The 14,238-nt window shown below is 41.3% G+C and overlaps 1 protein-coding gene across 1 annotated transcript; it reads left to right on the top strand.

Annotated features, from left to right (window-relative positions):
• Positions 1-763: 763 nt before the first annotated feature.
• On the top strand, positions 764-11,761 carry LOC146712787 (uncharacterized). The gene is made up of 8 exons (XM_085443876.1): positions 764-877; positions 2,824-3,171; positions 4,654-4,989; positions 5,066-5,173; positions 6,533-6,856; positions 7,533-7,862; positions 8,590-8,898; positions 10,525-11,761. The coding sequence occupies exons 1-8, from the start codon at positions 847-849 to the stop codon at positions 10,614-10,616; spliced, it is 1,878 nt and encodes a 625-aa protein (XP_085300002.1). The 5' UTR covers positions 764-846; the 3' UTR covers positions 10,617-11,761.
• The last annotated feature ends 2,477 nt before the right edge of the window (positions 11,762-14,238 follow it).

Consider the following 14,238-nt stretch of genomic DNA (forward strand, 5'->3'; position numbering starts at 1 on the left):
GGAGAAGCCTCCATCACAGCCAGTGTTACTGTGTCATACAGTAACAAACTGCTTTCTTTCCACATCTGTCTGCACAGTAACGGGACTTCCTCTGCGGTTAATTTATGCTTTCTATTTCGTGTTGCATTATTTTATTTTTAGAGCACGTTACCTGACTGGTTTTGTCCCTGCACTGTTCTGTGTAGCATCTTCAAATGTCCACTAGATGTCACAAAGACACAGTGAACGTGGAACATGCATGAACCTGTCGTGTGGATTGTGACATGCTCTGAATCCACAGACACGCACAACAACAGGAAAATTACACAAAATGCACTCAAAAGATTCAAGAGTTCGTTTTAACCTATGACATAACAGGATAGCCAACTTAACCTTTAATAACTATTCTTGAGCCAAAACGTCCTGTAAAAATTTGAACCTGAAACTTCCCCATAAACTCAGATTTCCAAGTCGGAGCAGCCCCACCAACCCCGACTTAACCATCAAAGACGGCAGCAGTGATTGTAAGGAGCGGTTCTGAATCAGGCCTGCATCAGCTGCGTGAGTCGCTGTGTAAACCACACACAGCAGTGCTCAGTCTGTGACTGTGCTGCAACAAACAAAAGTAAAGGCGTTCTTATGCATTTAGGCGTTTGGATGGTTCTACGTGCTGAGAAGCAAAACAAATCCTGTTTGTCGTGTTTTTCCTGGAACACACCAGCAGCTGTCAGTAGTTACAGCTGGAGGAAGGCGGGGCGTTCCCCTCACATACAAAACACAAAGTTCCAGGAACAGTGAGGCGTGTGTGGGAGCTCTGCTTTATCCAGGCTTACCGGACTTTGTGGCTGCTGTGGTTTATAAAGGAGGATGAAGATGTTGCTGTTTCTCCTCCTGAGCGGTAAGAAACTCTCTGAGCTCCGTTTACCTGTTTAACCTGCACTCAGTCACAGCACAGCGCCACAAATTCACTCATTCCCGGAAAACAGCGAGTGTGTGAACGATGTCTGAGAGGCCTAGGACCAACAGACTGCGGGCTTTCAGGTGAAAGTTTCTAGCAAGAGACACTAACTAACCACAGTAGCTATGTGCTACAGTAGCTCAGTGTGCGTGGGCGACGCTGATATGAGACATGAGTGCAGGGCTGATAAGCGTTAAGTCGCATGTGATTATTAACAATGTTTGGAGAAAACGACACGAGGTCAGTGTGTTGCTGTCGGTCATCAGAAAGCAAACACCTCTTGTCTTCCCTGCTCTGCTGTGTGGTTTTCCTGCGATCTAAAACTATTTTACAAATGCGGACAAACCTGAAAAAATACTAATTACACAATATATTAAAAACCTAAATGCATGTGAGGAACCGTGGAGTCATTTTTGACTAGCACATGTCCTTCAACGCACATATTAAACAAATATGTAAGACTGCTTTCTTCCATTTGTGCAACATCTCTAAAATTAGAAATATCCTGTCTCAGAGTGACGCTGAAAAACTAGTTCATGCATTTATTACTTCCAGGTTGGACTGTTCATTATTATCAGGATGTCCAAAAAACTCACTGAAAAGCCTTCAGCTGATCCAAAATGCTGCAGCAAGAGTCCTGACAGGGACTAGAAAGAGAGAGCATATTTCTCCTGTTTTGGCTTCCCTTCATTGGCTTCCTGTTAAGTCCAGAATTGAATTCAAAATCCTGCTCCTCACATACAAGGTCTTAAATAATCAGGCCCCATCTTATCTTAATGACCTTGTAGTACCATATCACCCTATTAGAGCGCTTCGCTCTCGCTCTGCAGGCCTACTTGTTGTTCCTAGAGTATTTAAAAGTAGAATGGGAGGCAGAGCCTTCAGTTTTCAGGCCCCTCTTCTGTGGAACCAGCTTCCAGTTTGGATTCAGGAGACAGACACTATCTCTACTTTTAAGATTAGGCTTCAAACTTTCCTTTTTGCTAAAGCATATAGTTAGGGCTGGACCAGGTGACCCTGAATCCTCCCTTAGTTATGCTGCAATAGATGTAGGCTGCCGGGGGATTCCCATGATGCACTGAGTGTTTCCTTTCCAGTCACCTTTCTCACTCACTATGTGTTAATAGACCTCTCTGCATTGAATCTGTAGCGACTTCCTCAGTCGCTAGAGGCCGGGGACTGAGCTTGCCTATTTGCCTGATGCGCTGTCAACTTTACGCAATAATGCGAGAGGTGGAATTGCTTACTTGTTTATTAAAGTGCTTGAAAAGTTTACAGAGCAATAAAACATCACAGGCTCTAACGCAACAATTAAGGGGAAACTCGTTGTGCTGCGGTCAACAAAAACTACGGCTACCCAGCCCTCTGTCAAAATCAAACCAGTGAAAGACAGACTGACAACGCTCTCTTAATGCCACCGCTAGCACCCATGTGACTCCCATTACACATCACCATAGCAACCAAACAAATGAAAACCCAGTGATCATCAAAAATTCAATACATTTAGTTATGGCTCCTACAGAATCAAATCTGTTATATGATTGTTGGGTTTTTCTCTGTATCTACTGTACAATATAAAGCGCCTTGAGGCGACTTTTGTTGTGATTTGGTGCTATATAAATAAAATTGAACTGAATTGAATGTGCACCAATGGCCTGATACTCACAGATTATATCAATTTCTAATTATGCTTGAATTAACAAATTTCTAGTTATTTACAAATTGAAACAATAAAGGGCAATTAAGTTCTAGATTTTATTTATGTTTTGGTCATTTGTGTGTTTGTACATCTGGTTTCCGACTATGTCACTTTTCATTCATCATTTAAACTCTGGGTCAAACCCACAACATGTATTTGATTTGAGTTTCTCTTTGTGTGTCCTCAGTTTCCCAGCATGCTCTGGCTGTGGTGGTGGAGGTGAGTGAGGGGGAAAGGTCTGTCCTGCTGCCCTGTCTTTTCTCAGGTATTACACCTGAGGACACCACAGTGATGTGGACTTGCAGTGACCTCGATCCCAAATCTGTACATCAACGACGAGAAGGAGGAGACGATGTTAGAGGACAAAACCAGCGTTACAGCAGACGCACATCAATGAATCGTTACGCTTTCATCATTAAAGACTTCAGCCTCACTCTGAGGAAACCCACAAAGACTGACAGCGGCAACTACACCTGCTCCATCAGTGCTGGAGGGAAAGAACGGAGACTCAGAGACATCCAGCTGCAGGTCAAAGGTCAGCAACAAGCCCAACACCTGCTGTAATTACAGGTCAATACTCTAGTCAAAGGTCAGAGGTCAAACTGACGCAAATTAATTCCCAAAGTCTTGTAAAAATACAGATGAAACCCGCAGCATCATTTAGCACAGATGTAACCTCAGAGGAAACACGAACAACAAAGCAGGAGATGACTGCAGAGAACTGCTGCAGCCTCTGGAAAATGTGACAGACTCATGTCAGCTCGTGTGCAGAGGGCTGTGTTTACAAATTCAAATTCAAATTCAAATTTTATTTGTCACGTACACAGTCATACACAGTACGATATGTAGTGAAATGCTTGGACAACTGCTCGTGACCTAAAGAGAACAAAAAAGGAAAGGCTATGAATAAGATAGGAAATAAATATGAAAAATTAAAAAGGGTAAATTTAACTAGGAAGGAATAAAATATAAATTAAGGTTAAAAATGAAATAACTGTACAACACAAATTAGAATGAAGGGTAAATTTAACTGGGAAGGAATAAGATAAAATATATAAATTAAAGTTGAAAATAAAATAACTGTACAACAAAATACACAATATAGAACTATATAAGAATGTATGAAGAAATCTAGATATAAATAAATATATACACAATAACAGCAGCTGTACAAGTATTAACTGGAAATGAAGAATATAGTGACCAGTGTTGTGCAAAAACAATGTCCAGAAAGTCCAGTGTGTGTGTAAGAACCATATGTGTGGGTCAGTACTGTGTGGTGGTGTGATTGAGAGACCGTATCGCCTGCGGGAAGAAGCTCCTCCTCAGTCTCTCTGTGTTGGTCTTCAGGGAGCGGAATCGCTTTCCTGACCTCAGCAGAGAGAACAGTCTGTTGTTGGGATGGCTGAGGTCCTTCACGATCTTCCTGGCCTTGGTCCAGCACCGCCTGCTGTAGATTGAGTGCAGGTCAGGGAGCTCGGAGCGGATGGTGCGCTCAGCTGACCGCACAACCCTCTGTAGAGCTCGTCTGTCCTGCATGGTGCTGTTCCCGAACCAGGTTAAGATGTTTCCCGCCAGGATGCTCTCTATGGTGCACGAGTAAAAGTTCCTGAGCACCTTGGAGGGCAGTTGGAAGTCTCTCAAGCGTCTGAGGTGGTAGAGACGCTGTCGGGCCTTTTTCACCACGGTGTTGATGTGACAGGACCATGACAGGTCCTGCGTGATGTGAACTCCGAGGTATTTGAAGCTGTCCACTCTCTCCACTGGGCACTCGTTGATGACGGGGGTCTGGTAGTTCCTCTCCTGCTTAGTGCTGAAGTCCACTATCAGCTCCTTTGTCTTACTGACGTTTAGAAGGAGGTTGTTCCTCTGGCACCAGTTCTCCAGTTCTCCAGTACCACACATATTTCTGTAAATATGTAAATAAATGACATTCTATGCATCACCCAGCACAAAACACTCAGAGGAATTTTGCTGCCACTTTTACAGTTGACACTTTGGTTTCTTGTTCTCTCAGACCAGCAGGTGGAGGTGACGGTGAGGGAAGGGTCACAGTCTGTCATCCTGCCCTGCAACACAACAACATCTGACCTGCCTGAGGACACCACAGTGGAGTGGACTCGCTCTGACCTCGGACTCATCACAGTCCATGAGTATTCTAACAGAAATGATGACCTTATGACTCAGGAAGAAGTTTACAGAGACCGAACGAAGATGAGTGAAGACCTGCTGAAAACTGGAGACCTCAGTCTGACCCTGAAACACCCCAAAGTGAAAGACACGGGACGATACATCTGCACCATCTACAGGGACAAAGACATCCTGACACAGAAAGTAGTGCTGCAGGTCAAAGGTCAGTGCTGTAAGTTGAGGTCAGAGGTCAGTTTTCTAGATACAGGTCAGAAATCTTTTTTTATGCTTCTCCACAGAACCATTTCCATCCTGGTCCAAAGTTTTAGTGGGTCTCCTGGTTCTCCTGGTTGTTCTTGGGGTTTCTGGAGGTCTTTTTTTTCATTTGCGGCAGTATTTCATGTCAGGTGAGTTTCTTCTACTACACTACCCATAATGCCGAGCGTTAGCAGGTGTCTGCACATTTTTCAAACCTCTTTTCCCCACTCTGCGACACACCTGCCGGGGATCAAACACTGGTTTGTGGCTCTATAAAAAGGAACTCCGTAAACCTTTGACATCTGACAAAAAGTCAGAGCACTCTTGAGACAACCATTCATTTAGTGTTAATGGTGATAACTTCATCAATTTCTTCACAAATACAATTTTAACCATTAGAGAAAGAATTACCCACAAGATCAAGGTGGCACGGAGGGAGGTTAGCCAAGTATCGGAGCTGCAGAAAGGTGCTACAAGAAGGTGCCTAAGAAGTCCAGCAAGCTGTCAATGTCTGAGGCCTTGCAAACTGCCAACCAAATACGCACAGACTTGACCAACTGCCAAAAAATGTAGTCAGATGATAACAAATTGAGAAGGTCCTACCAGTGGCTGGACAAAGCTGGACAGAGGCACTAATCATGGCAGCACAGGAACAAGCTCTGAGCACAAGATCCATAGAGGCTGGGGTCTATCACACCAGGCAAGACCCCAGGTGCAGGCTGTGTAAAGATGCCCCAGAGACAATCCAGCCATAACAGCAGGGTGCAAGATGCTAGCAGGCAAGGCATACATGGAACGCCATAACCAAGTGGCCGGCATAGTGTACAGGAACATCTGTGCCGAGTATAACCTGGAAGTCCCGAGGTCAAAATTCTCCTAGGGTGGTGGAGAATGACCGAGCTAAGATCCTGTGGGACTTACCAACTGGATATAGTGGTGATAGACAAACAGAAGAAGACGGCTGTAGTGATAGATGTAGCTGTACCGAGCAAGCTCAGGGTACGCAGTGTTATTGTATATGCATGTTTCTGCTTTAATCTGCTGATGCTGCTTTGGGCTTGGTGGAATTTAAACACAACAACATTGCTGGCAGAGGTAATGTGATTTCACTATAGTGTAAATTGCATAAACCAGCACATCAAGCAGGAAGTCTAGATTGATTCTCTCTTTAACAAAACCTAAACTCTGATCCAATTCAAAGCTTAGACAGAGCTGAGTGGATTCGACATGTTCTCATTGCCTTGAAGCCTTCTGAATGTCTTCCTTTCTGATGAAAACCCAGAAGTCCTGAGTAGTCTTTCAGGCATGGTATTCATCAGCCCCAGGCTGAGGCTCAGTCTGTCTGTTCTTCTTCATCCAACATGTCTGCAGCACTTTACAGGACGCTGCAGACGAGTTACCAAAGAACGAGTCAGGAACAAACTGAGACACAATCTGACTGAGACTAGAAGACAAGGAGGGACAGGGAGGTCATGTGACCATCCTGTTGTGCTTTGTTGTTCCCTCAGTTTACAAGGTGGTGGTGGATTCAGGGGAGGAGTCTGTCCGGCTGCCATGCAAAGCTATGGTCAGATTACCCAACGATGCTAAAGTGGAGTGGATGGACAATTCCATTTCCAACAGGAAGGTCCACGTGTCTGACCAGGTTGGAGAACAGGACGAGGTTTACAAAGACCGAACAGAGATGAAGAGGAACCTGCTGAAACCTGGAGACTTCTGTCTGACCCTGAAATACCCCACAGACAAAGACACACACACCTACACCTGCTCGGTCTACAGCCACGAAGGAAATCGTCCAATCATGAGCAAGACGGTGGAGCTCATTGTCAAAGGTTAGTCGTGTGTTTATATTCAGAACTCACATATATTTCATATAATCCACATCTGTGACCTTTTAAACACGAATTTCATTTTATATATGTATATGTATGTACATATGTGTTTGTGTGTAATATAAAAATAGATCTCCATGGTAACTGAACACATCAGCTGGTCTGCAGCAGGTCATGTTCAGAGTTTGAGGCTCAAAGTGTCCCATTTTCACTGATTGTTTCCCGACGACATGCTTCACGTGTGATATGGATCCTCTGCTGAAGGAATCTGCTTTCTATCCACAACCTGTTGATCCGTGTCTGACTAACAGCAGCGCAGGAAGCCCTGCAGTTACAGAGAAACTGTCTGAGTCGCATTGTTGCTGCAGTTTACCTGCAACTGCTGTGAAGAAAAACAGGATTTAGATTTTGTTGATCCAGCTAAAACAAAGAAAGTATGGATATGTCGACCTTGTTTCATAGGACACCTCTGTGATAATAAGTGCAGTATCATTGTCTTTCAAAGACTGCAAATAAAGCTTTTATTCTAAAATGACACTGAGTTCATTAGAAACCAGCTCTGCTGCTGATTGGACATCAAAGGCAGCTTCAGGGGAATCAGTCAAACATGTTTTAACTACAAATATTTAACTTCAGTGCAAAACTTATTGTGCTCAGTGCTCTGTTGTTGTTTCAGTCCCCCAGGTGGAGGTGGTGGATTCAGGTGTAGAGTCGGTCCAGCTGCCCTGCAAAGCCACAGTTAATCTGCCTGAAGACGCTAAAGTGGAGTGGACGGACAGTTCACACAGGAAGGTTCACATATGGCAGAACAGACCTGGCAACCTTGAAGAACAGTTTGTGTTTTACAAAGATCGAACAGAGATGAAAAACAACCTGCTGACAACTGGAGACCTCAGTCTGACCCTGACATACCCCACTGACTGGGATGGAAAGACCTACACCTGCACCGTCTACAACGGACAGGGAAACACCCTGATGAAGAAACAGGTGGAGCTTAAAGTTAGAGGTCAGATAATACTTTGATTTTCACATGTGATGTACATAATATGGACATATCACCCTTTTAACACTAATGTATCGCCATACTTTATCCTCCTGGTGAGTTAGGAAAGATCGAGCTTACTGATCGGCAACAGTTTGGAAATCGTTCAGCATGAAGCTGAAGGAGAAACTGTCAGAGCAAAATCTTAAAGTGAACTCTGAAGCTGATCTGCAGACATCCCAGCGAGGTTGTACAACAATAAATACAACAATAATCTAGACAAGGACGCCCAACACAAAGAAACTCTACTTGGAAATCTTTCTTAAGTGAATCTGTTTCTGCTTTCTCGTTATTACATTGGAGAAGATTCTCAGCAATCCTACTTTTAATGGTCTAAGCATCAATTCCACATCTTTAACTTAACATCAAAAAAAGAGATGTACAACTGAATGTCATCTGCATTGTGTAACAAGTAATGTCAAAGTGCCGGAAATCTGGTGAAGCGGGAACGTATATAACAGAAATAGTATGAGTCTCCAAAACTGAACCTTTTGGCACACCATAGGCATGATAAGCAGAAGAGGACCTGTGCATCCACGTAATCATCAGCTGTGAACAACAGTACAAAACACTGAGACATGGACAGGCAGTAAAGTCCAAGCTTCATTAATCTCATATGAGAGGGAAGAAAACAGTGTCAGCTCAAAGAGAAATTTTCCCTCACAGCTCATGTTGTTTGTTGTCCTCTCAGTCTGTCAGGTGCAGGTGGAGGAGGGGGCGGAGTCTGTCCAGCTGCCCTTTCAAACCAAGAAAGACCTTCCTGCAGATGCTAAAGTGGTGTGGTGGGACATTCATGACAGGAAGGTCCACGTGTTTTCAGACCAGGCTGGAGAACAGGACCAGGTTTACAGAGACCGAACAGAGATGAATAAAAACCCGCTGAAAACTGGAGACCTCAGTCTGACCCTGAAACAGCCCACAGAGAGAGACAGTGGGACATACAGATGTAAAGTCTACGGGAGAACCAGCAGATACAAAAAAGTGCAGCTCAGAGTCAAAGGTTTGTTTGTTTGTTTCTTGTATAGCTGTACTTGTACTGTATAGCTCTGTGTAAATAATCATTCTGTACATTCAATAATCTTTAACCCTACAACTGTTTACAACTTGCATAGTTCCCATTTCTGTATAACTGTATATCTCAGATTTCTGTAAAGTTATTTATTTCATATTCTGTATAGTTTTTCATATTTATATCCTGTACATAGTGTTAAGGTTCAAATATTGAGGAAGGAGAGTACAAACCACCCATGGTCCAGAAGCTCTTGGTCAAACAATTGATTTTAATGAATACACACGTGTGGGAAGAACACTCTGTACGCAGACAGCAAGTGGTCTTCGACTTAATCAAAGCATACACAGATTTTTATAGCATCAGGGTTTGATTTACTGACGCCCCTTCATGCGTCACAGACAGGATATAGACATACGTCAATATCAAAACTACAATGACTTTTACCACCGTTCGAAAGAACATCATCTTCTATTTTCATGGCTGGCACTTCCTGTCTACCTTTCAGTTCTTGTCTTGTTCCTCTTTTACCGAGACACTTTCGCCGTTACAATCCAGACATGACTAATCTCTCTCTCCTCTAAATAAATCTAACTCGTGTGTGTGTGTGTGTGTCACGACCTCACATGCTCTCTGTGTCACCTCTTCACCTACTAACTGTCTGTGTCTCGTCCTCAAATGCTCTTTCTCAATTCACCTGTTGCACTTCTGACCTTTTACCAGAACAGAGGCTCATCCTTATGTGTTACAACCTAACTGAGACTATGTATATGTCATCTACTAAATAAATGTTTTAACCAAGAACCTCTACTAAAACCTTAATATAAAATGACCTGATATAAGTGTTTTGTAAGCATGTACGCAGTTTTAACCTTCTATAGCTCCAAGTCACTTGCACAATAGATTGTCCGGACATCGCGCCGAACAAAGCTTACAACCTCCAATTAATTGACCGAGCACCAACTCTTTAATAAGCACAGATATGCAATATGTATAAAATAGTTATAACTGCACCTGAAATACAAGGTTAACATAATAACTGTATGCATAACATCTTAAGGCCTTCTTAAAGCTATCTGTTACATTGTTAAAGCCTCGTCTTAGCCTGCTGCTCAAAATAACTTTCTGCTTTCACTTCTGCAAACTCTCTGCAAGCCTGTTTCCTGTCAGCCTGTGACTTAGTCTTTCTGAAAGACACACACACTGTTCAACCTCTGAATGCAATATAAACTCCAGATTATATTATTAATGCAATGGTAATGATAATAATTATTTAACAATAGCAGTAAAATAATTTCCCTGCTCCACAATAGCCTGTACATAGCTTGTACTCACTACAGCCTGTACATACTTATAGTTATAGAATATTCACAACATACTTCATACCGTGTACATTATAACATACCATAATAGACCCATTTCTGTAATATACTTACATATCTATACTATTGCTAATATATATTGTAATATATCTATATCACTAAAGCACTTCTGGATGGATGCAAACTGCATTTCGTTGCCCTGTACCTGTGCATGTGCAGTGACAATAAAGTTGAATTCTATTCTATTATATTCTATTGTTAGTTCCTGTCTGACTGTGTTGTGTCTCCTCTGCAGGGAGAGTTCAGGTCCAGGATCAAACAGGGGACATCAGGAACAGAAGCAGCTCCATTGATCCGACTCCTCTGATGGCTGATCAATCAGTTTGATCTGTGTGTTCTTTGATTATTGATCAGTGATGTCAGAGTGGAGTCAGTGTGATGTTGTTGTTGTGTGTTTGAGACTTTTAGTGTCCATGAAGGTCTCTGCTGCCGTAGATCCTCTGAACTGTGACAGAGGTCTCACTCTGGAGGAAACTCTCAGCACTTTCCAGCAGCTCCTCCATCATGGAGGACGTTCCCTCACTGTAACAGGTGGAGGAGAGAGGAGAGGAAGCACAGGTGGATCCTCTGAGGAAGAGGAGCATCCTACAAACCACATGATCACATCAACACAGTCGTTATCTATAAAGTCAAATTGTTGGGTTTTCAGAATCAGAAAGTTGCCTTTTACCTCTTATGTCACCATAGTAACTGACTGAAAACATCAATTTCTGTTATTATTATTATTTATATCTTTTGTTATTTTCAAACATGTAAATAATTATGATCCAGAGCAGTCTGAAGTGAACTAAACACAAACATGTGTGTTACGAAAAACAAAGAGAAAAGTTTATGTCTCTTATTTATTATTTATTTTGGTCAAACTTGCTTCGGAGGCTGACAGCAGCAGCAACTACTTTTTCTCTCGTAGTCGTGGCTTTTATGGTGGTGCTGTTGTTTATTTCATGCAGTTTGGTACATCCAAATCGTGGGATGTGGATAAAAGAATGAATGTATTTCATCAGTTTCATGGTGTTATAGTGTGATGATATCTGTGCTTCTTTATGTGCTATGGAGCTTTTGTTTTCTCCTCATACTGACTCCCTTTTGGGGGATCATTATGAGTCGAAATTCAAGATTTGTCAAGATTATAAAAGTCTCTGTATCCAGGTCCTACAAATGCATACACGCATCAATATTACCTTCAGACACAATGAAATTATTTTCATTAAAACTCCTGTTTTGCGGATTCATTTGCAGTGTTTTGTTTTTGTATAAATTAAAAGTTATATTAAAATGTTAAACAGAAATAAGAATGCCTGCATTTGTAACAGAACAAATACACAGCATTAGGCAATTATAAGGCTTCTCATAAAAAAACACAATGCAAAAGGGTTTATCAACACACAAAGCACTCGTATTTGCCAGGTAAGACTAAAATATGAGGCCACGAATGATAATAAAGAGCCATTGGGAGACAAAAGAGCCGGTGTTCCAGATTTGCTCGTCTTTGGGAGCCGTGGGACAGCTCTCAGAAAACAGGCGAGCTTCTCATCACTAACACATATGCCGGTGTTGTGCCAAAAAGTGATTGTCTGCCAGAAACTGATTGCCGTCCGCGGGAGCGCGCGCAGCTGCTTAAAGCTGCAGCGCCCGTATTACTTGCGTTGCCAGCTACTTCCGTGCAACTGATATAACATGGGGGGGGGAAAAAACCCAAACACATTTATGCCTTCGTTATTAGGCAAAGGTATGCATTTATGGAGCTTTAACGTTTCTTGAAACCGAATTATGACGCTATCAGAAGGTTGCTTTCAGTGTGTAGCGCAGTCACGAATGACTACACGGAATAATTAATGCCTACAGGTTTAGTATGTCTACTCTCGTTGTTCATATTTGTTATAAGACTGTCGAATAGTAGTTAAAACAATAAAGACCTATTGTGCCAGTATCACCATGACTCTTTCTTGTTTGTGCAGAATAACGACTGAGAACATGGCATTTTAGCGCTACCAAAAAGCGATTGTGGCCTATAACTTGTGATATATTATATCCCAAAAACTCTTCAAGAACTGCTGAATAACTTGTACAGGAACAATAAAACAATAAATAAAACTGACAATATGCCATTTTCAAGCTGCCAAAAAGTGATTGTGGCCTATAAATTGTCACTGAAACAATATTTCTGCTTCAAACTTGTTGGGTATCATCCAAAAGGATGATATGTGGCACATCATATCCCAAACAGTCTCTAAGAAATGCTGAATAACTTTTAAAGGATCATTAATACCTATAATGTGCCATTTTAAGCCTGCCAAAAAGTGATTGCCACCTAAATCTTGTCACTGAAACAATGTTTCTGCTTCAAACTTGGTGGATGTCATTCAGAAGGGTCCTATGTGACATATTATATCTCAAACACTATCCAAGAGCTGCTGAATAACTTTTAAAAGAACATTAATACCGATAATATGTCATTTTCAACCTGTGCATAAAACGTCAAATTTCAAAAATGTTGTAATTTAAAAATAACCCAAAAAAAGGATAATGGCCAAATGGAAACAGGTGGAAGGAGAGCTGCTTAAACACATTAGGAACACCAAGTAATCGGAAAGACAAAACAAACGGTAATAAAAATGTCATTCCAATACAGCAATTATTAATTGAAACGAAAACCAAAAACAAATAACAATTAAATCCAATTAAAGAAGAAACCACCAGTTAAAATAAACCAACAAATAGACCAGAAACAGGGGGTATAGCGGAAGCTCAACACCAATTAACCATGGAACAACAATATTAATTCTTTGCATACAGTAACTATGGTAACATGTTAGGAAACACAAAATAATTGAATAATCCTACAAACAAATTGCAATCAAAGCTGAACTCTAATGTTGTGAACAACACAGAAACACACACAGCAACACAAACATAAATTAATGAATTACTAAACAAATAAACAACCAATAAATATTATAGGAGACAATGATACAAAACAAGAAACATTTCAAAAACGTTGAAAAATTGACAGCGACCCTCTGACCAGCATGCTTCACAAACAAATGTTTTTTTTTTGGTCTTGCAGGGCTTCTTGGCACAGCTCCTGTGGTACCACCGTGGGTAAATCTTGCAGCCAGTATGAATTAGACAAAACAAGGTAACATGAATATTTTGTTAAAAGTGTTATACAAATAAGTATGTAAATAACAATCTTGCAAAATACTCAGTCCACCATTCATTACAACTTCTGAATGACATGCAGCAAGTTTGAAGCAGAAATAGTATTTCATTAACAAGATATAGGCCACAATCGCTTTTTGGCAGGTTGAAAATGACATATTATTATATTAATGTTCTTTTAAAAGTTTTTCAGCAGTTCTTGGAGAGTATTTGAGATATAATGTGTCACATAGGACCCTTCTGAATGACATCCACCAAGTTTGAAGCAGAAATATTGTTTCAGTGACAAGTTATAGGCCACAATCACTTTTTGGCAGCTTGAAAATGGCATATTGTCAGTTTTATTGTTCCTGTACAAGTTATTCAGCAGCTCTTGGAGGCTGTTTGGGATATAATATATCACATGTAACCCTTCTGGAATATATCCAACAAGTTTGAAGCCGAAATATTGTTTCAGTGACAAGTTATAGGCCACAATCACTTTTTGGTAGCGCTAAAATGCCATGTTCTCAGTCGTTATTCTGCACAAACAAGAAAGAGTCATGGTGATACTGGCACAATAGGTCTTTATTGTTTTAACTACTATTCGACAGTCTTATAACAAATATGAACAACGAGAGTAGACATACTAAACCTGTAGGCATTAATTATTCCATCGTGATGCGTGTAGTCATTCGTGACTGCGCTACACACTGAAAGCAACCTTCTGATAAGCGCCATAATTCGGTTTCAAGAAACGTTAAAGCTCCATAAATGCATACCTTTGCCTAATAACGAAGGCATAAAT

Source organism: Copadichromis virginalis, linkage group LG3, assembly GCF_057382275.1.
Source record: "Copadichromis virginalis isolate Kocher_CV1m ecotype Utaka linkage group LG3, C_Virginalis_male_GT1.1, whole genome shotgun sequence".
NCBI classification, from domain to species: Eukaryota; Metazoa; Chordata; class Actinopteri; order Cichliformes; family Cichlidae; genus Copadichromis; species Copadichromis virginalis.